The sequence below is a fragment of the Pleurodeles waltl genome, chromosome 4_2, assembly GCF_031143425.1.
Source record: "Pleurodeles waltl isolate 20211129_DDA chromosome 4_2, aPleWal1.hap1.20221129, whole genome shotgun sequence".
Classification (NCBI taxonomy): Eukaryota; Metazoa; Chordata; class Amphibia; order Caudata; family Salamandridae; genus Pleurodeles; species Pleurodeles waltl.
The window spans coordinates 162,382,385-162,405,267 of NC_090443.1; the positions used below are offsets into that span (position 1 = coordinate 162,382,385).

The following is a 22,883-nucleotide window of genomic DNA, read 5'->3' on the forward strand; positions in this document are numbered from 1 at the left end:
TTTCTCTTGATTGCTTTGTTGACCTAGCGCATATCAACACAAATGGGCACTGCATCCCGATTGTCTTTTTGGCACCACAACTGTAAGCGAAATCCATGGTGTGGTACTGGTGGATCATTCAATGATGCTAGGTTTCAACAGTGTTTCTAGTTCTTTCTCAACGGCTGCTTGTAAGTGAATAGCGACTCTACGGTGCAGTTGGGCAACAGGGCGAATGTCCTCATTATTATGAAGTTGCACTTTCATCTCTTTGAGCCTTCCTAAGCCTTGAAACAATGATGGGAACTGACTCACAATTTCAGCCTGAGTAAGGATGCTATAGTTGAGAGATATCAGTCCCATGTTGGCACCAGCGGCAAAGCTCAGTAGGCATGCACTTGATGAAGTTCCCTGAAGGAGTTAGGCACTTGCACTGACGTCATTTTGTGTCGCAAGGTTGCTGCAAATGACCCTTGACTCTGTAACAGTAGAGAAGCAGTCCACATTTATACCTCAATGTTTAATGGAGTAAAGTATGGCACAGGAGATAGGTTGCTGAGCTTTTCTACTGGTTGATGTTAATTAATGCATCACTGTCTACAATGAAGGTTGTGGGGTAACCGTTCACCCTTAATATGATTTTAGGAGAATGTCCAATGAATTTTGATGCTTCAGGTTGTGATTCTCTTTTGACTTTTGATCTTCCTTGCAAGCAGCTGACCCTGCAGGTGCATGTTGCTCCTTAGTTAATATCATCAACAAAAATCCGTTGTCTTCGCTAGTGCTTGATAATGACATTGAAGAGCCTTTGTAGGATGAACTTGATAATGATCAACTGTGCTTGGTTTCTACTTGTCATTACTGATGTTGCCTTTTGGCCTTGTGGGCATGGCGAGGATGCTTCTGGGACCTTTTGATGTCCAGTTTCTCTCCGTGCTGTGACACATTTGGTTTCTTTTTCACTTTGCAGACCATTATGAAGTGATTTTCTTTCGTACAGCCTTTGCAGGTCTGTCCTATAGCTTGACATTTACCTTTATTGGGAAATGAAAACTCACATCTGACGCATAACTTTTTCTTCTTCGGAGACGCCGACTTCTGTGCATCTATTCTCTGCTTTTGCTTGATTTTCATGATCAGCACAGATTCATTACATGCTATTCTTGCTTCATATCAGCAGCTTGTCGATCTGCTTGTTATTTTGCCCTTGCAACATTAGCATTTTCTCTATACTGAGTGGCTCTCTCAACATGTGTCTTGTGAAGGAATCTGAAAGTCAGCAACCAATGACTCAGAGGCACATGGTGTCATCATCATTAAAGTCACAGAACTTACAGTGTTTGTGAAGTACATCAAGTCTGTCAACAAATCTATCCATTGTTTCATCAGTTTTACACCTTTCATGATCGACATTTGGCATCAGATTGAACTTGGCATGCATTGCCTCTTTTATCTTTGGTATGATGTTGCATACTTTATTTGGCACTTCTTTCACTCTTTAATGATTTTATTATCATCTTCTTGTTCTAGCACATCTATGAAGTCATCAAACTTTTCGATCCATGCAGTCCATTTGTCACCCATGTTCTGTTTCTTCACGGTCTCAAACAAAGGTGGTGGCTTCAAGAATGTAGCCATGTTGTACTTTGTGCTTCTTTCTGTTGCCATTGAGAGCATGTGCTGTGCAGGCATTGTTCTTCTTGAAATGCACTTCTGGCAACCTCTCCACACAACACCCCATTGCTTGAGCCTGGTCTTCACACCTGATTTTTGAGGTTTTATAGCACTTCACTCTCTTGTGCTGGTAAGTAAGTTTTTTGTTTTCATTTCTGGTCACCATTGCCTTTAGCATTTGCTTCATATTGATGATGGCTCTGTGTTATGGCTCAGCTCAGTATCTCTCTTTTCAACCTTACCAATGGATTTTGGTGGACTTTTTAAATGTGCTCCTCTGCAGGGCCGCCAGCTTCTTCGATTGCTGTGTATGGGCTGGAGTGGGGCTTTGACTCCACATACACTAATCTCAGACTGCTTTGCATTGATTTGGGGTGCACATGACACACACAGACAGTTAGCTGCACCACTGCAAACTCTCAGAGAGAGCAGCTTTATTTCTTTGGAGCACATATTCCATTGTTGTTACCAGCTGTAGCGTCATTCTAGCCCAGAAGAAGGTAAATTAATACGCCACACACAGAGCTCTGTAACAGATGTCTTTATTCTTCCACATACTATTGTGGACCCTGCGCGTTGCATCATAACATTTATAACCACACCTTAACACCTCTCATCCAATTTTTTAATTCCTGTCTAGAGTCCACCCATGACTGCAAGAGACCCAGCGTGCATGCTAGCAAAGACAGTACACTATTGTTCAAAGGTGTTACACTTACACAGTGAATGAGTCATGAGGTGACTGTTATATGCTATCATAATTCAAACTCCTCTTTTGTTTTTTTTAGCTGACAATACTGAGTATGATTAAAGTTGTAGTCTTACACTTATAATAGTAAAAGGGAAACTATAAGTGTCTGGATGTCGAGCTCCATTGGCTGAAAAGCCAAGACTGGCTGTAACAGACCCTAAGGACACCCATCCGATTGACAACTGTACTATGACCCACTTCACATGGATGATATGCTTTTCTCTGTGGCCCCATCCTCTAATTAGAGGCTCTTCGAAGTATTCATATATATTACAGCCCCTCTCTCTGTTATGTAATCCTCTGAATCTCCCAGGAGATGCGTAGCTTTTCTTGCTATACTTCCTATGGATGCTGGGACCATTGCTGCATTGCTCCTCCTACGTCCATGGAAACCTATATGTTTTCTTATAGGGGTGTAGCTGTCCTCAACTTAACCTTAGGCCTTCTGTGCTTTCACAAGTGTGCAATCCTTCCTCACCTGAAGTATGTACTTTTCTCATTGATGCCACTTCCAAGGCATCGCTTTTTATGTCTCACTCTTCTGATTCCCATGTTATGCTAAGCACTCTGTTCCCCTCTTCCCTAGGATGATGCACTGCCCTAATTGTTCATGCATGGATGATGTGCTTAACTCAATATTTGTCTCTAGTACACGAACAGAGTGCTCTCTTAAGCCCTCCTCCTGTTTTCGCGATGATACACTTCACTCAATATCATTGATCAGGGATGTCACGCTGTTATTAGTGCACCCACACTCCTGGAAAGATGTGCTGTCCTCACAGTTTTTCTGCCTTCATCTCCAGGGGTGATGGAGTCTCCAGGTGCTGAGAAGGAGCTTCTGGAATGCTGCGCTTCACCCTTTGAGCTCAAGTCTCAGCCCAGCAAGAAGATGTGGGTTAAACTGCGGGCACTGTGAGTACATTCGTTTTTACAGCTGCTGAAGGGTGTGGTCATAAACTGTGTGATTACATTATTGATAAGACAAGGGGTGAGACGTCTGAGTTGTGTGGAGTTTACCATAACTGAAAATCACTGGGTGTGATTAAATCTTACCTTTAGTTACATTTCAGCAAGTCAAACCTGTCAGAATTTAACAAGGGAAAAGTGACTGAAGCCTTTCACATGGGTTTCCTTTGTGGTTACGTGATAATTAACCAGTGTTTTAATAGTCGGAGGACTCTAAGGTTCTTTTGAGAGTTGGATGATAAGATGAAGCCACCTGTTATTGTTACCCCTCAATATGCTTTAGCTGACAATATGCATTCTGGAAAAGCTGTGGGGAAATATAGCAGAACACTCCCAAGTTATAGAGCTGTACAAATAGGCATGTAAGGGCGAATAATGGCAAACGTGCTTCTCGGCCTGAGAGTAATCGTATCTCAACCTGCTGTCACTTGGTTACCTCCAGTTACCTGTGAATAGGGCAAGTACTATCAGGCCATTTTCAGCGGTGTGGTTTGGTAAGTGAATTTCCGGGGCTTTGCATGGGCATGCAGGAGCAAAGACATATTGCCAAGAGTGAATCTCCATCTTTGTGCTTTGCTAAATCCAGCCTCCTCCTACATGTTGTGCATAAGTGCCGGATCACAAGCAATTCTGCGTTGCATCATGTATATGTGGCCTGATAAATTCCTGCTGCCACTGAATGGGAGGTTTACTTCAGGGTCACTCAGAGGCTGCCAGAAGTGATTGGAGTTGGGTGGTGGCTCTGGAAAGCCTCAGACGTACAGAGGAGTATTTGAATAGTTTCTAAGAGTGAATTTTGTTCATCCTTCTTTGACCACTGCAAACTCCCATGACTCACTACACTTGAGTACTCACTCACAGGTAGTTATTCTTTTTCCACCCATTCCCACTACGTATTTGGTTAGTGAGCTTCAGGATGTATCTGAAGAGTACATTTTGGTGTATGGTACTTTTGTTTAGTTGGCTGTACTGAAGGAGACGGGTTTGATAGTTAAAAAAGTAGCATTCTATTTTTCTTTTTCCTTTTTGAACATGGCAATTTTATAGTCATTGAACATTAATAAAATGCATACTTTTCCTCATGCGTGAGCCAGAGATATTGGTTTCTTATTTCTGAGGAAAGGGATCATGCCCCTGGCCCTCTTCTGTCTTCATGATGTGGATTTTCAAAGTTCAGTTAGATTCCATTTGCTGGTATTTTTTCTCAGCCTGTGTCAAAATTGTCACCGTTTTCAGACTGGCTAGAGACAGCTTTAGTTGTTCCAGAGTCTTTTTATACATAAATGCATAAACACAAAAAATTAATTAAAAAAATAAAGAACATGTAAAAAAAAAGAGCCTTGCATCATTAATCAGCAGTTTTTTGGTAGAATGTGTCATGTGCCGCTCAAAGGTGAATGTGTCATTCTGAAAAGCTTCTCCCTGTGAAATATATATATATATATTTTAAAATAAATCCGTAGGATCTGCGCCAGGGTAGACACTAACCACTTCAGGCACCAGTCACACGACGGATCATCCAAAGGTATAGCTTAAAAAACAAAAACGTGGAGCTGATAGAAAGCTATGGTGGATGGTTGCTCATCTGAATGGGATGTGAACAAGTCTCAGAAATCAATACGAGGGCACACCATTGAAGAAGCCAACAAGTCGACCTCAATCGATTTTGATGGGAACTCTCACTTGAAAGGTAGCTGCCACAAATCAATTTGATCATGCAGCAACCATCTTAAGAGTTATTGCCCTCACAACTGAATGGGGGTTCACAGCCGGCTACTTCATTTTATTCTCTCCCTCTCCAGGCAGCCAAGTGCTAGCCAGTATCCAAAAGAGCAGAGTGGCAAGGGTAGACACCAGATATGAAGCTGGTACTCAAACACTGACAGTTCAATGGGAGTGCTTGTTTTCATAATAGTTGCAGTAAAGGATTGAGCAAACATGATGGCACGACAAAGCTGGTGCTTGGCAGAAGGAATTTGCTGAAATTGTCACTGAAAAGTAAGAGACTTCACCTATATATCCAGTGTGCATGGGGCTAATGTGAGTGGTGCCCAGACTTCATGTTATGTGAATTCTCCCTGCATGCTTTAATTTTGCCAGCAGTACGATGAGCCATTGCCAACAGCTACCTTTTGTAAAAACTGATTTAGTGTGACGGCAAATGAAAATAAAGCAGCTCAAGATGCGCCAGAATACTAAGCTTTCAATATGATTCCACTATATTGTGGAGGACTTGGAAAAGAACACATCTTGACCCTCTGCAGTCAATGATTGGACTGAGCAATGGGGATGCACAGGGAACAATGAATTTTACCGACTAGCTAGTGATCATGTTGAGCTCTTCTTGGTTTGGCTTTAGCTTTAACTATGATACGGCATTAGCAGTGGTGGCTGCAAACCAACCTGGGTGGCGGTGTGGGGTAGGTGGTATAAAATGGGAGGGGGGGAGTGTTGGGGGGTGAAAATAAAAACAAAGAAAAAAAGCGCACCTGTGGGGGAGACACGTTCGTCTCCCCTCTGTCCTCTTCCTATTCCCAGCCAATCCTGATGCTACTGTCACCAGCAACAGCAGCATCGCGATTGGTCTGGGCGGTATACTTCACCGCTCAGATTGGGAATGAGATCCTGGGCATGTTCGCCACTCGGCTGTGCAGTACATCCGGGTAGAGCACATGCAAAGTGCTCATGTCTATTTGGCTGTCCCAACATGGACGGCCAAACAGACATGCACACTTTTTAGTGCACATACCCCTCTGATGGCCCGCTCCCTCCAGCCCAGACCTGCCCCTTCTCCCAGGAAAAATAAAATGATAATTTCATAGTGTTAGTATCATTTTATTTTTCCTTTCCCCACAATCCAGTGGGGCGACGCTCCTCCACCTTAGCAGAGGAGCCGCCCCTAGGCATTGGCCTGTGATATCTCTTATGGTGAAGGAGCAGTTGGATGGTAGCTCCATCTATTTTCCGTGTTTTGTTTAGATGCCACTAAAGGGATTGAGCAGAGGTGATTCAGGCAAGTAGTTACAAGAGGACCCACACAAGCAAGGAATTCTGAACATGAGACATGACAGAAGAATTCATGCAGGAGGGACCAGGCACAGCATCCTGTCAGCAACTCCACACATGCCTCACTGAGATCCTCAGAATTCCTAGTGATAAAGGTTATACACCCCCAAACACAATCCCAAATACCTTTCCACACTTTCACAATCCCGACTGGCACCCGTGAAGTAGATAGAGCCAATGAGACAACACCCATACCCCTATCACCGCTATAGAGTACAAAAATCTGAACAAGTTGGGATTATTAGGCCTGGGTGGAGTTCACAGAGTTCATCTTCGTGGAATTCCGTGGAGTTGATTAAAAACGCTGGAATTCCACAGAGGGGGAGTTCTGTGAGCCGCGGAGTCCCAACTGCGCCCGATCTCAGAACCGCTAAGCAGGGTCGATGCAGACAGGAGAGGGCAGTAGGCAGTGAAAACTGCAAATTCAGGCCTCTTGTGCACCGGCCTGTCCTGTGTAGGCAGATGAACAAGAGGCCTGGGCAGGCTGGTGCACAAGAGTGCCTATGGTGCTGGCCTGAATTCAGGCCAGGGCCATAGGCAGTGAAAGCTGCAGTTTCAGGCCTTTTGTGCACCAGAGTGCTCAGTGAGAAAAAAACGAGGACTTACCTGGGTTCTCTTCTCTCCAAGGGGGTCCTCTTTGCCAGACAGTGGCCTGGCTCTCTGCCTCCACTGACGTCTGTGCGTCTGTGCACTGCAGCCCAGTTATGGGCCACACAGTGCAAGTGCAGACTGTCTGCACTTCCGCTGTGTGGCCCATAACTGTGCTGCAATGCCCCCGGGGTGAGCTCCGCTCCTCTGGCAGGGCTAGCAGAGTTTTGAATTAACCCCGCACTCCACGTGGAGCATGGGGTGCCCAAAACTCTGTTAGCTCCACCAGCAGAGCTGAGCTCGCTGCCAACCCCTCATAACTGCCAACAGCACCATCTCTTTGGTGACACCAATAGCAGCATCATTTCCAACCTCACGAATGTAGAAAGCAGGTTACAGTCTAACAATTTCACAGTGTGATCTATGGATATGCTGCAATGGGGCACATCCAATACACTTAGGCCATTTAAGCATATAATGAAATCACGTATTCATAACCTAGCTCATCCTTATACTGACAGATTGGACTTTTGGTCAATATGTGTTGTACTGACTGGTGAGCCAATCATGGTGTCTATAAGATGGGGCTGGAGAACTATTACTCTTGCACCTCCTAACATGCAGCTAGAAAATTGAGCCTGTCTTGTGTTGTGGACAATAAAAGTGTCCAGTAGTGGTGGGCTGTACCCCAATGCTTCAGCCCCCTCAAAGCAAGTTTGAGTTTATAATGAAGGTGTCGTTTGGCCAGGGTCTCCAGCATTGGTCTTGGGGTGGAGGGGAGACATTTGTTAGCTTCCACTCTTAAACTCTCTAAGTCCAGATGCCTTCATCCTTTACTAATGCCCACTTCCTCCTGGGCTTTATTGATAGCGGTGATCTATAAGTTGCCACTTGGTTACTTTATTCACTACTTACCCTGCTCCACTCATCTTGCTGTAGTTAGTATTACACAGTGTGGGGTACTTTAGTTTCAAAGTGGGGAATTAATTCCTGAGTCATAAAAGGCAAACATCAGCATAAACCAAAGCACCACAAAGACCTCCTCTGCAAAATTAAGTACAGTAGAGGTAGGAAGGAGGCTATGAGTAGGTCTGGCCTCAGCAGCATTGAAGGTCCTTAGTCAAGTCTAGTTTTCAATGTGTCTGTAATGGGGCAGCTTCTGCTCATGTGTTTTATTCTGAAAGCACAAGCAAGGCTACAATGTTTCTTCTTGCCTCATCAGAAAAGCGAAAGCAGTGTTTGAAAACTGGAGAAGTGAAAAGGGATGTACGGGTTGATTGTAAAAGACATTCATAATTGAGCTGGTGTGGACCCTCACACCTTTGGGTTCCAGTGCCACTACAACTGCTGCACTATTGCTAGCTATTTATATGCATTATATGTAAGTTTATTTCATTTGAATATCCAGAAAATGTAACATGTCTCTAACCATCATCGACTCATGTTGGACACCTTCTTCTACACAGTAGTTGTTGACCTTTGAGCTTGAGATCATTGTTAGGCGATTACCACCCTAGGAAACATCAGCCCATTTACATTGCTTTAGTTTCTTTGGCAAACAGCAAATATTGTTAATAAGAAACAGTTCTGCACAAAAGGCTCCGCACTATCTGAATCCAGGACCCTCGATTGTTGAACTGTTGAGGATAAAATACCGTTTGATGCTAACATTAGTGGTACTGCACCACTCAGGTGCAATGCGTTCCTTTTAGACACATAATTGGTGATTTGAAGATTTATTTTTCAGGATGGAATAAATACCTCTTATCTCTGGTACAATCCCAACTTTTCAGGTTCGATGCATGATAGCTTTATTGACTGCTAGCAGGCATCAGGCTTATCTACACTGGGTTTTTCTTTGCAGGGAATTGCCTTCTCTCTTTCAAGATGTTGTCCCAGTGTTTCTTGCTTCCGCACTCTGGCTTTTTCTGATACAAATCAGCCAATTTATACAGACGCTGCAGGGGATCAAAATGGATTGCTCTAATAGAACTTTTCTCAAATTTCTACAGAAGGGCCCCCACAAGAGATGCATTAGCTAGGCTTATAAACTGGTTTCTGTAGCTTAGGCTCAACAAACGTCAGATATATTTCTGACTTTGGCCGACAAATGGAATCAACATCTTGGAGTCCCTCTTACTCCGGAGGAATTGAGGTGTATAATCATTCTATCTCAGACTGTTATGAAAGTTTCTTGGGTTAAGATCCACCAGTTTAAATTCATTAATGACTTCTACTACACTCTCCATCAATTATCGTCCATGAGCCTGAGGGGGGATTCAAAGTGCTTTCGGTGCTTTGGCAAGGGGGCAGATACTGTTCCTATCTTTGCTAGCTGCCCGGCTATCTCAAACTTTTGGCAGTCAGTCTTTAGTAAATTGAATTCCCTCTGTGCGATCACTCTCAGGTGGGATCTCAAACTAATCCCGCTTGGCCACTCATCCCTTATCCCGATACAATTTGCTGGCATTTATTGTTGCGCAATGTTCTGGCTCATTTGATTCTGGCTAGACACTGGTTGAATGCTCTGGTTCCCAACTCATTGGCCTAGAGCAGGGTTCTGCAAAGTTGGTCCTGGAGAGCCGGGTCCATGCCTGGTTTTTAGCATATTTACATTTAGAAACATGTACATTTCTGAAACATCTTTTTTCTAAATGTGGATATGCTAAAAATCTGGCATGGACCCGGCTCTCCAGGACAGACTTTGCAGAACCCTGGTCTAGTGCCATGAATTCATCAATATAGGTTCGCGTGAATGCCAAATTATCAACGGGGATGAGTGGCGATACCACCTTAGGAGGACATGGGAGCCATTTAGAAGGTTCCGCACTCTCCTTAAAACTGGTCATGACCAATAATTCCCCATGGCTTTGTCTTGACTTCTAATATTCTGTCTGTCTGTTTGGGTATGCTATGGCTTTGAAAAACATCCAGGCACTCCTAGAGAATGGGGGTGGATCTTTCAATGATTTTATGGTTATCTGATGGGCATTTTTTCTATCTTTGTCTTTAATTTATTACCTCAGTTAAAAAAGGGTGGAATAAATACCACAAATGTCTACTTTCCGCAGTTCATTGAGAGTGTGTTCTGATTCTCCCATCGCCACCTCCTTTGTCAATTTTCATAAAATGGCTGTAGGTCTGATCTTTAGTCCTTAGACAGTTGGATTTAATTAAGTATTTTCATAGACTAACTGGCTTCCCGTTGTCATTAGTTTTTAGGGTTCTGTTCAATGTCTATTGACTTCTGCCTGAAGAGCAGTAGACATGGTTTTGTTCTCCACAATCACTTAAGAAATTTGCTTAATATTATTGCTTTATATGGGTGATTAGATTGGTTGGTGCTATCACCACAGAAGCTCACGCAGATGGTTGTATTCATACATAAACATTATAACAGTAGCACAGGGTGCAAGTCAGAGGTACACACGGCTAGACAGCGTCCACCCACTAATTTCAGAAGGTGGATGCCATTCACCCTGCCAAGAAGTTAGGCCCCAATAAAATATGTTTAACTCATCCTGGTGTAATTGTCAGACCCCAGGACACATTCAGCAGCACCTGCACATTGTCTGGTTCGGTCAAAGCAGCAATTACAGGTAGCCGGGGTCTTTATTGTTTTAAATTCCAGGTGGGCACAATTCAGAGACCAAAGATAAGGAGCGATCAGGCTTGTTTGCTGAAGCATGTGGTTACACTTGCTGCTGTAAATACGTAGAATATTAGTTTTAAATGATATGTCTGTAATTGATTGGCTAACCTCTTTACTTAAAATCTACCAACCAGTTACATTTATGATACCTGTACACACCCACTTTGATGATGACATGGGTGCTGTATACAACATTTTGTTTAGAAATAGGTCTGTAGCTCAATATGTTATAATACAAATACTCCTATGTTGCTGTTTGTAATGCCAGTGGGCTGTGACCTCTATGATCAACAAATCTCTCCGACGACTACTTTTTAAAAAGTGATCACAGATTTAGCTTTTCCTAGTTTTAATATCTATTTTTGTCAGAGATACAAAGTGACATTTTAAAGTAGTCTATTCATGTTACACAAAGTATTTAGTATTTATTAAATGCATGTAAAAAAGACCCGTTTATAAAATGTTGTATATTAAATGTAGACCTATAAAGGTACTAAGAAATCTTGTGGTTTATAAGTATTTGAAATGAAAATACACCAAACCTTTGCAAAGTCAATAGGTCTGGCAATTTTTTTTAATGAAAGTGACTCTTCATGAATCAACGAATCGCAAGTTAATCTTTGTTGTTATGTATCTGGTTGAGTGAGCATATATAATAAAGAGCCAACATTTAGATGAATGTGCAAATTCAGGATGCAGGAATGAGTAAGTGAATGATTATAAGGATGAGTGAGATCATGATTAAAAAATGGTTGGTTAAGAGGGTAATTTGATCGGCTGTGGGATTACATAGGGTAGGAATGAATGGATCACTGCATGATTGAGTCAATTTATGGATGACAATATGTTACACCAATCTTACAACTTGAGTGACCGAGGCATAAGGAAGAAATTGTGACAGTGTTATAAAAATTGCAAGAATTACCATTATTATGCTAGGGCAAATATTACAGAAGGGCTAGGCAACATTGTATCAAGAGTGCTTACAAAAATATCAAGTATGTCACGCAATTTTCAGCACAATGCAGGTGTGGGTACCGTAATGCTAAGAAGGCTCACCAAACGTCAAGAGTTACTATACTAACTCATGTCTAGGTTTTCCCCATTACTCATTACTATCAATGCTAGTTCATCGGCCATTAATCCCAACTGCATATTCAATTTTGCGACATTTCTCAATAATCATTAATGTATACTTATATTTGCCTCATTCTTCAGTAATTCTTAGTGCATTTTCTGATTTGTACCATCACTAAATTGTATTGAGCACTTTCTCTGTTTTGAGCTTGAAATCCTGAGTGGCAGGCAGGATTTTCTTAGACTTGTTGGCTGCACGTGTACACTAGCACCATCATGCATCAGTTTTAGAGCATGTTCGTTCCAATTACAAACATGTCAACAAAAATGCCACATTTCCCAATATTACAATATCATTTTCATATGCAAATGAAGTAGTGTGTCTACATTTCAGTTGGGATTTTTAGTGCTAACTATTCTGAAGTGGTTTATGCTTATGCACAACATCCTTGCCTATGCTTTCCCAATAGTATTTTTTTTTAATCTGCTACGGCGTCCTTATGTTACTAGCTACCCAAAGTTGCTGAACTATAGATAATTCATAGATTTCCTTTTAAAGATAGCAGAAGGGTAGTACCAAAATCAGTTACAAGTTAACACTCAGAAAGTCTACCTGACCCATTTGAGAATAAATAGCGAGGTGCTTTCTTCTTGCTTCCCATACTTGATTTTTTTAAACACGGCCCTGTACCAAGAAAGCAATCCTGCAAGAAAAATAAGTTATTTGTTTATTGTTCACTGCCCAATTCCTTTGTAAAAGCATTAAATAAAAGATGAGGCAAAGCTCTCACTTGAACGAACAAACAGCGGAGCTAGCATGTCCCAGATTGAATGGATGTAGAAGTATAAAAGTCTCCTGGGGCAGGGATGCTGAGAGATATTGACTAGATCAGTGGTTCTTAACCTGTGGCCCGGGGAGCTTAGGGGTCCATGAAGCCTACTCAGAGAGCCCGCAACTGCTTAGTAAATCAAATAATATTAAGATTTTTAAAGTGTGTATAGGTAAAGGAGCAACACATACAACTGATCATTTTAAAACATTTTGTACCAATGAAGGAATTTGAAATTGGAGGCTAAAGAGTAAGTTAATATCATCAGATTGATTCATGGGAGCAGTGCAAGTGCTTCAAGCAGAAAATAGGATGGATGATGAATGACCTCAACTGAATTTAGAAATGCTGCAACCTTCCTACTAAAATTAAGCTTTTGGGTTTTTCAATATGTGTGCTTATAAATTATATAAAATTTCATCATTTGTGTATTTGTTGAACAATTTCTTATTTCTGTACCTTTTGTGTATTGTTTTGTAATTCAAATCATTACAAATGTTTAGATCGGTGTTCCTGGCTTCCAGTAATGAGGCTTAAAATCACTGGACTAGATAGTTCAACAGATGCTGATTTTATGGCCTATAAACACAATGCATGAATTATGCTCTTGCATAAAGACTGGGTTTTTGCATTTTTGTCGCCCGTAGAGAGCGCGCACTGTCCTGATGTTGACAGTACTCCCCTCTCCCAAACGCGCTCTAGGGCCTGCTTTGCCTGGGTTTAGACGATGAAAATGTCTCACTAGACGTGGAGCATGAATGTCAGATGCAGAAACCCATGAGTTGCTTTCAGGACCGTAACCTTTCCAAGAGAACAGATAGCACAGGTTACGACCTCTAAGTTTGGAATCCAACACCTGTTTAACTTCGTATTCCAATTCCCCCTGTACTATAACTGGAGCTGGTTGGGAGCGTACCTTCTGGACTGCGTTTTCAGGAGGGAAGTATGGAACACCGGATGAATACGTAGTGACCGGGGCAACTGCTGTTTATAGTTACTGGATTAATTTGCTGGAGGGCAGTGTAAAGACCTATGAATTTGGGATTAAACGTGCTTTTTCTTGAAGTCAATATGTCTTCTAGAAAACCACACTTTATCCCTTGGTTGATACTGAGGTCCTTCTCAATGTTTCTTGTCGTAGTGCTTTTTGTATTTTTGTTTAGCTTTTTCTACATGCTGTTGAATCAGTTTCTGGGTTTGGTGGAGTTGTTGAATGTTTTCCAACACAGCTGGTGTAAGAGAACGTTCTTGAGGAATCGTGATGGGCAAAGTATCAGGGTGGTAGCCAAACAAGCCAAAAAAGGGTGTGACACCAGTGGAGGTGTGAAACCAGTTATTGTAGGCTAGTTCAGCTAACTGGAGCATTGATGTCTAGGAATGAAGTGCGTTCTCAACGTAAGCACGCAGGTATTGTTTCAATGTCTGATTCAGTCTCTCATTTTCGCTATCTGTTTTAGGATGATGGCTAGTAGATAGTGTGGATGTAACTTGAAGCATTTTGCACCACGTTTTCCAGAAGTTGGAGGCAAATTGGGATCCTCGATCGGAGAGAATCATTCTCGGCAGCCCGTGATAACGGACCACTCTATTCAGTAGGATGGTTGCCAGTTCACTGGAGGTGGGCAATTTTACAGGCAATGAAATGTCCATATTTCGTGAGACTGTCTACAACAACAAGGATTACAGAGTGCAGTTGAACAACTGGTAGACCTGTAATGAAGTCTAACGAGATGTGTTCCCAAGGTCGAAGTGAAGTTGGGGGCGGATGCAACAAACCTTTCAGTTTTGAATGAATTGTCTTGATGCGAGCACAGACTTTGCAGTTAGTGACCATTGTTTTAACGTCTTTTGTCAGAGTAGGCCACTAAAAGTAGCGTTAGATTAATTCAAGAGTTTTAGGAGAGCCTGGGTGACCTGCCGTAGGTATAACATGCAACCAATGAAATACTAACTTGCGAAGCTTGGTAGTGGGCACGAACAAACATGCGTAATGGAAAGGTAGTCCTTGCTTGATTGATCTTTTGGCATCTGCTTGGGCCCACGCCTGACATTTCTCAATGATGAAGGAATTACGGATGTCTTCAAAGAAGTCTTCGGTCCTGATGATGCAGAGGACCTTGGCTGGATTGTAGGTAACGTGGTAGACTCTTGGCGGGACTAGGCGTCTGCTTTGCGGTTATCTTTACCAGGACGAAATGTTACCACAAAATCGAACTCGCCAATAAACAGCATCCAGCGTAATTGCCAAGGAGTCAAAAGTCTAGCTGAACTCATGAACTGGAGATTGCGATGATCAGTATATACTGTGATAGTGTACTTGGCACCTAACCAATGATGTCTCCACTCTTTAAAGGCAAAAAGGATCTCCATAAGCTCTTTCTCAGCAATGACATAGTTCGGCTTCGTTCAGTTTTCGAGACATGTAAGCTACAGGATGAAGTTGGCCAGTGTCTTTACTTCGTTGTGACAAGACTGCACCAATTGCCACATCTGAGGCATCAGCTTCAACTATGAATGGACGATCCACATCAGGGTGAGTCAAGACTGGGACAGTGGAAAAAGCTTCTTTCAAAGTTGAAAAGGCTCTGTCAGCTTCTGGAGACCACACAAAGTTTTCTTTCTTTCTCAATAACTTGGTGATTGTCGCCACTGTCTGAGAGAAATGGTTTATAAACCTGCGATAAAAGTTTGCAAAACCCAGGAAGCACTGTACATCTCGAACAGTCTTTGGAGTGGGCCAATCGAATAAAGCTTGTACTTTCTTTTCTGCCATGACCATAACTTGAGGGGTAAGGATAACCCCTAAAAACTAAACTGTGGTAACATGAAACTCACACTTGGTTAGTTTGCAATATAAATGATGCTTTCGAGGAGCTGTGAGAATCTTCTTGGCATGTTGTACATGTTCGGTTTCATTGTCAGAGTAGATCAAAATATCATCGATTTAGACTATTGCAAATATGTCTAGATACTCTCTAAGGACGTAATTCAGGAAAAATTTAAATGCTGCTGGAGCACTGCACAGTCCAAAGGGCATGAAGGTGCATTCAAAGAGACCATATCTTGTCTTGAACGCAGTTTTCCATTCGTCACCTTTTCTCATTCTGACTAAATGATAAGCACCTCGTAGATCGAGCTTAGTGTAAATTTTTGCCATTTTCACTTGATCCAACAAGACAGGAATCAGAGGCAAGGGGTATTTGTTCTTGACTGACCTTGTTCAAAACCCTATAGTCAATACAGGTTCGAAGGTCCCCATTAGCCTTGGGGACAAAAAATAAAGGAGAGGCTGCAGGAGACTTGGAAGGGTGGATGAAGCCATTCTCTAAGAATTGATCTAGGTACTTTCGTAAGTGTTGATTTTCATGTTCTGACAAGGCGTACACACGACAGCTAGGGAATATCGCACCCGGAGTTAGATCAGTTTGGCAGTCATAAGGTCTATGAGGAGGCAAGGTTTCTGCTTCTCTTTCATCGAACACATCTTCATAGGATGAATACTGACTGGGCAACTTTACTTCTTTCTCTGCTGCAGTGGCAATGTGAGAGTTGCAATTTTGGCGACTCAAGACGTCTGGAGACATTTCTCATTACATAAGGTGGAAGAGAACACGACTTTCCGTTCTGCCCAGTTAATCTCAGGATTGTGATGAGTTAACCATGGTAAGCCAATGATAATTCCATACTGAGGAGTATGGATAACGTCAAAGATGAGCTTCTCTTCATGTCTGGTTCTTTGAGCTCCCCCATCACAGATCACCGACAAGGGGACAGTCTGAAGAGTTACTGGGCCTCCAGTCAAGAGTTTTCTGTTTACTGCTTGTATTATCTCTGGAGTCTTCTTCTTGGTGTATGAGATCCCCCATGCACAAGCCAATTGGGCATCAACAAAGTTCCTGGTTGCCCCAGAATCTACGAGGGTGTTCTTGAAATAGTTATTTTTCTTTACTTGAACTTTAATGCCCAGCCTGAGATGCCTAGACTGTGAGGGGTCCATGGTGACACCCAAGAGCAACCCTTCTTTACATCTTGGGTGATCTAGTTTTCTGGCTCGACTTGTACATTGGCTGCAATTTTCTGGACAGGACCTCGTTTGCTCTTTGGTTTGATTGGACAATCTTTGGCGAAGTGACCCTAGCGCCCGCAATAAAGAAATTGTCCGTGCTTTCTACATAGGTCCTTTTTGTCTTTAGTCAAGGGTCTCCTGCTAGTTCTGATTTCCATGGGTTCCGGAGTTCTCTCTTTCTGAGTTCTTGATTCTCTATGATCGTGAACACGCCAGGAATTTTTCTCAGTCTTTTTGCGTGTTCCCCTTCGTTCTGCAAAACGATGATCTAGTCTCAAAACAAGGTTTATTAGATCTTGACAATCTGTAGGCTGCGGACCTATCTGGGCAAGAATATCCTTTAACTCATCCTTGAGTCCTTTGAAAAAACAAGGCTGCTTGCTTTTCTTCAGGCCAGGATGTCTTTGCTACCAGCCGATTGAAACTAGCTAAGTAGGAAACTAGATCTTGGTTACCTTGTCGCAAGTCTAATAGCTTACTATCTGCTGACAATGTCACTGTTCTTCGATCAAACACTCGTTCAAACTCACAAACAAAATTTCTCCAATTGTAAAGCAGGGGACTGTCTTTAAGCACAAGAGAGATTGCCCAGGTGGCTGCGTCTCCAGTCAGGTAAGATAACAAGAAGGCCACCCTGGATTGGGCATCAGGGAAAGTGTTTGGTCGGCAGGTAAAATGTAATTCCAGCTAAGCCAAGAACGACTGCGCTTTCAGGGGATCGCCTGAAAAACGTTCTGGAGGAGCCAGGAGGATAGCTGAGGGAACTTTGAGGGAAATGTTCGTAGGAGGACTACCTCCAGAAGCTTGAGAAGGAGGACCAGGCCAAGACACACCCAAAGGACTTTGTTCCTTCTTTTCTACCCTTTCCTGCAACTGACTCACTCTCTCAGCTAAGCTGGCTGCTATATCCTTTGATGACACTACCTCCACTTGGAGCTGTGTGATAACTTTGACCAGCTTGTCCAATGTGGCCATTCTGAGAACACAAGCAAACCAGGAGGATATTAAATTTGTGGGCTCGCTATTCTTTCAGGGAGACCAGATCCTCGGGGCCTGCGCACATTCCCAACATGTATACCACTAGACAGCTCCAAAGCTCAGATAGAAATACCACAGACCCTGAGAGAGTCCAAGTGGGGGAAAAGGGGATTAGATAGGGAACAGCTGGGAAGGAGACCTGTAGGAAGCAAGAGGTTAAACAACACAATATCAAGATATAATCACATTGACTTTCAATAGACTATGGTTCTAAGAGTTCTCATACTGTAACCATGGATAACCTAAGAAATGACTATAACTAGACCTCAAGAAATCTAGGTACCTGGAAAAAATCAAGAATGGGTTAATACAATGTTTCATATGAGCTTTTCATGAAATATCACATACTGTCTAGAATACAAGAACCTTTTAGACTAATGTTTCAGAACAAACAATACATTTTTACATGAGGACAAAGGCTATCTGAAACATTCCCTGGAAACAACAGGACTTGTACTAGGGACTTAATATGCACAAAGAATGTCGCACTTTGAATTAAGCATCTTCACAGAACATGCAAAAGCTCGGGATAAATGTGTGCACCTCAACAAACACAACACACCAAAGTTTTCAATGCCATGAAATGATCGCGCAAACTGTTGAACTAAGAGCCAAGCGCTTTATGCAAGGGTTGAATCGCGCACACTGTTGCCGATTCAAACAAGAATATGTAAATGCCATGAAATGATTGCGCACACTGATGCGATCTGAATGCCAAGGTTTACATGAGAGAAATGAATTGCGCACTCTGCTGATTCGAACAACAATATGCAAATGCCATGAAATAATCGCGCACACTATTGCTGGTCTGAACGTCAAGGTTTACAAGCTAGGAATGAATTGCGCACACTGCCGATTCGAGCAAGAATATGCAAATGCCATGAAATGATCGCGCACACTGTTGCCGATCTGAATGCCAAGGTTTACATGAGAGAAATTAAACGCGTACTCTGCCAATTCGAACAAGAATATGCAAATGCCTTGAAATGATCACGCACACTGCTGGCAATCTGAACGTCAAGGTTTACATGCTAGGAAAGAATTGCGCACACTGCAGATTCGAGCAAGAATATGCAAATGCCATGAAATGATTGCGCACACTGTTGTCGATATGAACGTCAATGTTTACATGCTGGGAATGAATTGCGCACTCTGCCGATTCGAACAAGAACATGCAAATGCCATGAAATGATCATGCACACTGTTGCCGATCTAAACATCAAGGTTTACATGTTAGGAATGAATCGCGCACGCTGCCGATTTGAACAAGAATATTCAAATGCCATGAAATGATTGCGCACACTGTTGCCGATCTAAACGTCAAGGTTTACATGCTAGGAATGAATTGCGCACTCTGAAAGTTTCACAACTAGGCCCAAAACTCTAAAGTCTTTGAGAACGGGGTCGGGGGCCCAGCCCGACCTCCGTCATACTGCCCTGCTCAAGGATCACCAATATAATGAGGGGCAGGCCTGGAACATCAAGGTATGCCTCCGGAACAGGAGCTCAGGAAGTTGCTGCTGCTCTTCACTTGGACCTCTGAATAGTGAGCACGTGGAGCTGGGCTGGCTCCCTTTTATAGAGTCTGGCCCATCGCACAAACCACACCCAGTCATGCTGCAGGGAAAGCTTCTAGAAGGTCCTAGAAAGAGAACACACCCTAACACACTCAGTAAGCCTGCAGCAATACCTTGCAAATTAACAGTTATTGCAAACATCATTAATAGTGCTTTTCAAGGTTAAACTCTGCAATGCAAAAGGTTAACATACTGCATATAAACACAATGCATGAATTATGCTCTTGCATAAAGACTGGGTTTTTGCATTTTTGTCGCTCGTAGAGCACGCACTGTCCTGATGTTGACAGGCCCATGCTTTTGCTGCATTTCATATGCAAAAGTATGCACTCCGGCTCCCTTTGCAATAGAGAAATGCACCTGAATGAACGCATTCATACAGACAAGTGCATGAGAACCCTTATCTGAAAGAACACTGTCTCAGTCACAATAAGCAGAGCTTAGGTGTACTAATAACACTTTTGGAAGGAGTACAGTTTCAGTTTAAATAAAGCCAGAAAATGAAGAGACAGGGAGTGGTTGGAGTGAACATTGTCAAATATCAGTGTGATTGGACACTCTCAAACTCAGAATCGTTTGTATGAATTCTTCCTGCCGGTGCTGTTGAACAGTCATTAATCCTTCAGGTTAATTCTCATTAAAACAGAGAAAAACCTTTAGCATTTTTTTTCTTAACAGTGTGTTTGCACCGGCGGCTGCCTCAGATATCAAGGGGAAAGGTGTGGGAGAGGATGGGGAAAAACCTTACTGTTTGTCGCCGTCCTGACCTGCTACCTCGCTCGACTCCTTTTCTGTTCTGGTGTCCCAACATTTGCTGGGACACTAGAAGAGGTTCCTCAGCAATCCTGGTGCTGCTTACATGATAAACATAGCATGTAAGCAGTTTCAGGACTGGTCTGAGCAGCAGTGACGCTTCCTCAGACACAACTCTGAGGCCTGTGCAGTTTCTTGAGTCTGGCAGTGTACACAATGGGCTGGAGAAACCTAAGTGCACATGTGTGTTTGGACGGCTGTCTTAGGCCGTCCAAACACACATGAGAACTTAGTGCACTCTTTCCTCCTACCTCCTCCCACCTCCGATGTCCCAGCCCTGCCCTTCCCTGCACCTGCTGGCTGAGCCAGAAGCAGAAAAACAAACAATATTCAAAATCGTTTTATTTTTCTGCTGCTGGCTCTTAGCCAGTGGGGCAGTGCTCCTCCGCCATTGCAGAGGAGCCGTACTCTGTGTGTTATGAATGGGGTCTCTAGTTGGCAGCCAGTTTGCACTCTGTCCAAGTAGGCACCCTCACTCTAGTCAGGGTAAGGGAGTCTCACTCTTAAGTTAACTCCTGATCACCCCCTTGGAAACTTGGCACCAGCAGTCAGGCTTATCTCAGAGGCATTTGTACCCACACACACAGTGACACTGTGAAAACACTACAAATGGACAACACACTAGTTTAGAAAAATAGTCAATATTTACCTAAGTAATATGACCAAAACAACAAAAATCCAACATATACAAGCAAAGATATGAATTTGTAAAGATAAAATCCAAATAAAGAGCTTAGAAACACATTAGCTCCAATAGCTCCAACTGGAGCTTTCACAACGTCGTTGATGGAGTCATTCCCAACATTCCGAGGCCACCCGCGAGGGAGTGCGGTGCCGGTCACAGGGTTGCATGGACCCCAGGTACAGTACCTTTGAAAACAATGAAGCAAAGACGTAGCACGGAGTCAGGGAGGTGAGGCATCACTGGGGCAGGTGCGGGGCTGGTCAGTACTGCTGCCGAGGAGGTGAGGCATTGGTTCCTTACTGCGAGGCAGGGTAGGTGAGGCGTTCGTTGCTTACGGTTGCAGGGGAGGTGATGCGCGTCAGTGGCGAGGCGTCCGTTCATTACTGTCCGGTGGGGTTGATGAATCGGGCAGGTCAAGATGCGATTGGGTGACCTCTCCAGGTCAGGGCCACAGGTGCCATGGCGGGGTCGGGTGTTACGACATCGGTGACACAGCACTCAGGACTCACAATGTCATGGGGCTTCAGAGGCACTGTGGTGGCGTTGGGCCTGTTGTGTCTGTCAGTGATATGGAGTCGAGCAGTGGAGCCAGTTCTGCAGTCATCCGGAGTCAATGTGCCCGGTTCTTCGTATTTTTAGGGCAGCTTTTACTCCCAAGGGCCCAGGAACTGGAGTGGGAATCACCTGGTGATTCAGGGTCATCAGCAAGAGAACCCAGAGGCTGCCAGGCAAAGTCTTTGATGTCCCTGAGACTTCTTAACAGGAGGCAAGCTCAGTCCAAACCCTTGGAGAAACTTCACAAGCAGGATACACCGCAAAGTCCAGTCTTTGTCCACTCCAAAGCAGCAAAGCGGCTACTGCAGGCCAACCCAGCAAAGCACACACTTTTCACTATCAGGACATGTAAAACACACCAGGACATGTACTACCTTTTGAATACACTGCACCATTTGATCTACAGGCCCTGGGCATCTCTGGTGCACTTTACTAGGGACTTGTAGCAAATCAAATAAGCCAATAATGGAAATACCAAAGACCATTATCATTTAGACCGAGAAGGCACTTTCACTTTAGCACTAGTCAGCAGTGGTAAAGTGCCCAGAGTCCTAAAGCCAACAAAAACAGGTTAGAAAAAATAAGAGGAAAGAGGAAAAACATTCAAGGATGACCCTGCAAAAAGGGCCACATCCAACAGTGAATGTGTATCTGTCTGTCTGTCTGTGTGTGTGTGTGTGTGTGTGTTTGGGTGTGTGTGGCATTATTTGTTTTAAAAAGTGTTTGTATTTTGAGATTGAAAAACTCTATCATTGCAAAAGTATACTATGAAAAAGACATTTTAGTGTGCAGACCATCAGCACAAAGATGTATCTGAACACTGTGTTTTCCATGGATAAACAAGCACATTGTGTGACAGTGATGATGGGGTTAAGAACTATTGAAGAGTTTCTAAATATACAGAGATCTAAAATTTTCGCTCAAAGAAAGACCTAGGGGTTAAGTAATTGGTGGTTGTAGATCTATTTCGTGTTTCAACTGTTTTTCGCAGTCTATTTGAAAATATCTTTCATTAGATGCCCCACGTGCTGAAAAGTGACCCAGAACATGAATGTTTGTACATTGAAACCATAACTCCATACCTTACCCTTACACAAACTGTTTCCCTTACTCCAACCCTAATCCTAATCAATCACTAAACGTAACCCATATCCTAATCGTGCCATAATGCCATCCCCTCCCCTAGCCCAAACCTCAGCCCTAAATCATAATGCTTGCTATTCCATACCCCTTATTCCAAATCCAACCCTCACTCATACACTAAACCTAATATTAACCATGCCCCTTAATTGTGATCCTATTTCATTAACGAAAGCTAGCAAATGATTCCACTATGCCATGCTTGTTGATACATAGCGACTGATTTTGAAAAGAGTGCTCTTCCAGCAGATTTGCAGCTTTAGTCTGGCCTTATCTCATGCACCATGTTGTGGTTCATTGTCATGGCAACTTCCGTGCTAACAGATTTCTCTTGGTAGCACAGCCCATTTGTTATTCCATTGCTGTTAGTTCAATCTGTGTTGGTATGAAGTGGAATGAATGGAGTCGGGTGATTCCCCCGAGGTT

General features: G+C 43.1%; 1 protein-coding gene across 1 annotated transcript in view; it reads left to right on the plus strand.

Annotated features, from left to right (window-relative positions):
* Positions 1–22,883, plus strand: part of PDE1B (phosphodiesterase 1B) — a 1,852,897-nt gene that overhangs the window by 12,199 nt on the left and 1,817,815 nt on the right. Inside the window, exon 2 of the mRNA XM_069231031.1 lies at positions 3,208–3,316. Coding sequence (XP_069087132.1) covers positions 3,213–3,316 — 104 coding nt within the window. The 5' untranslated portion in view covers positions 3,208–3,212. The remainder of the gene's footprint in view (positions 1–3,207; positions 3,317–22,883) is intronic.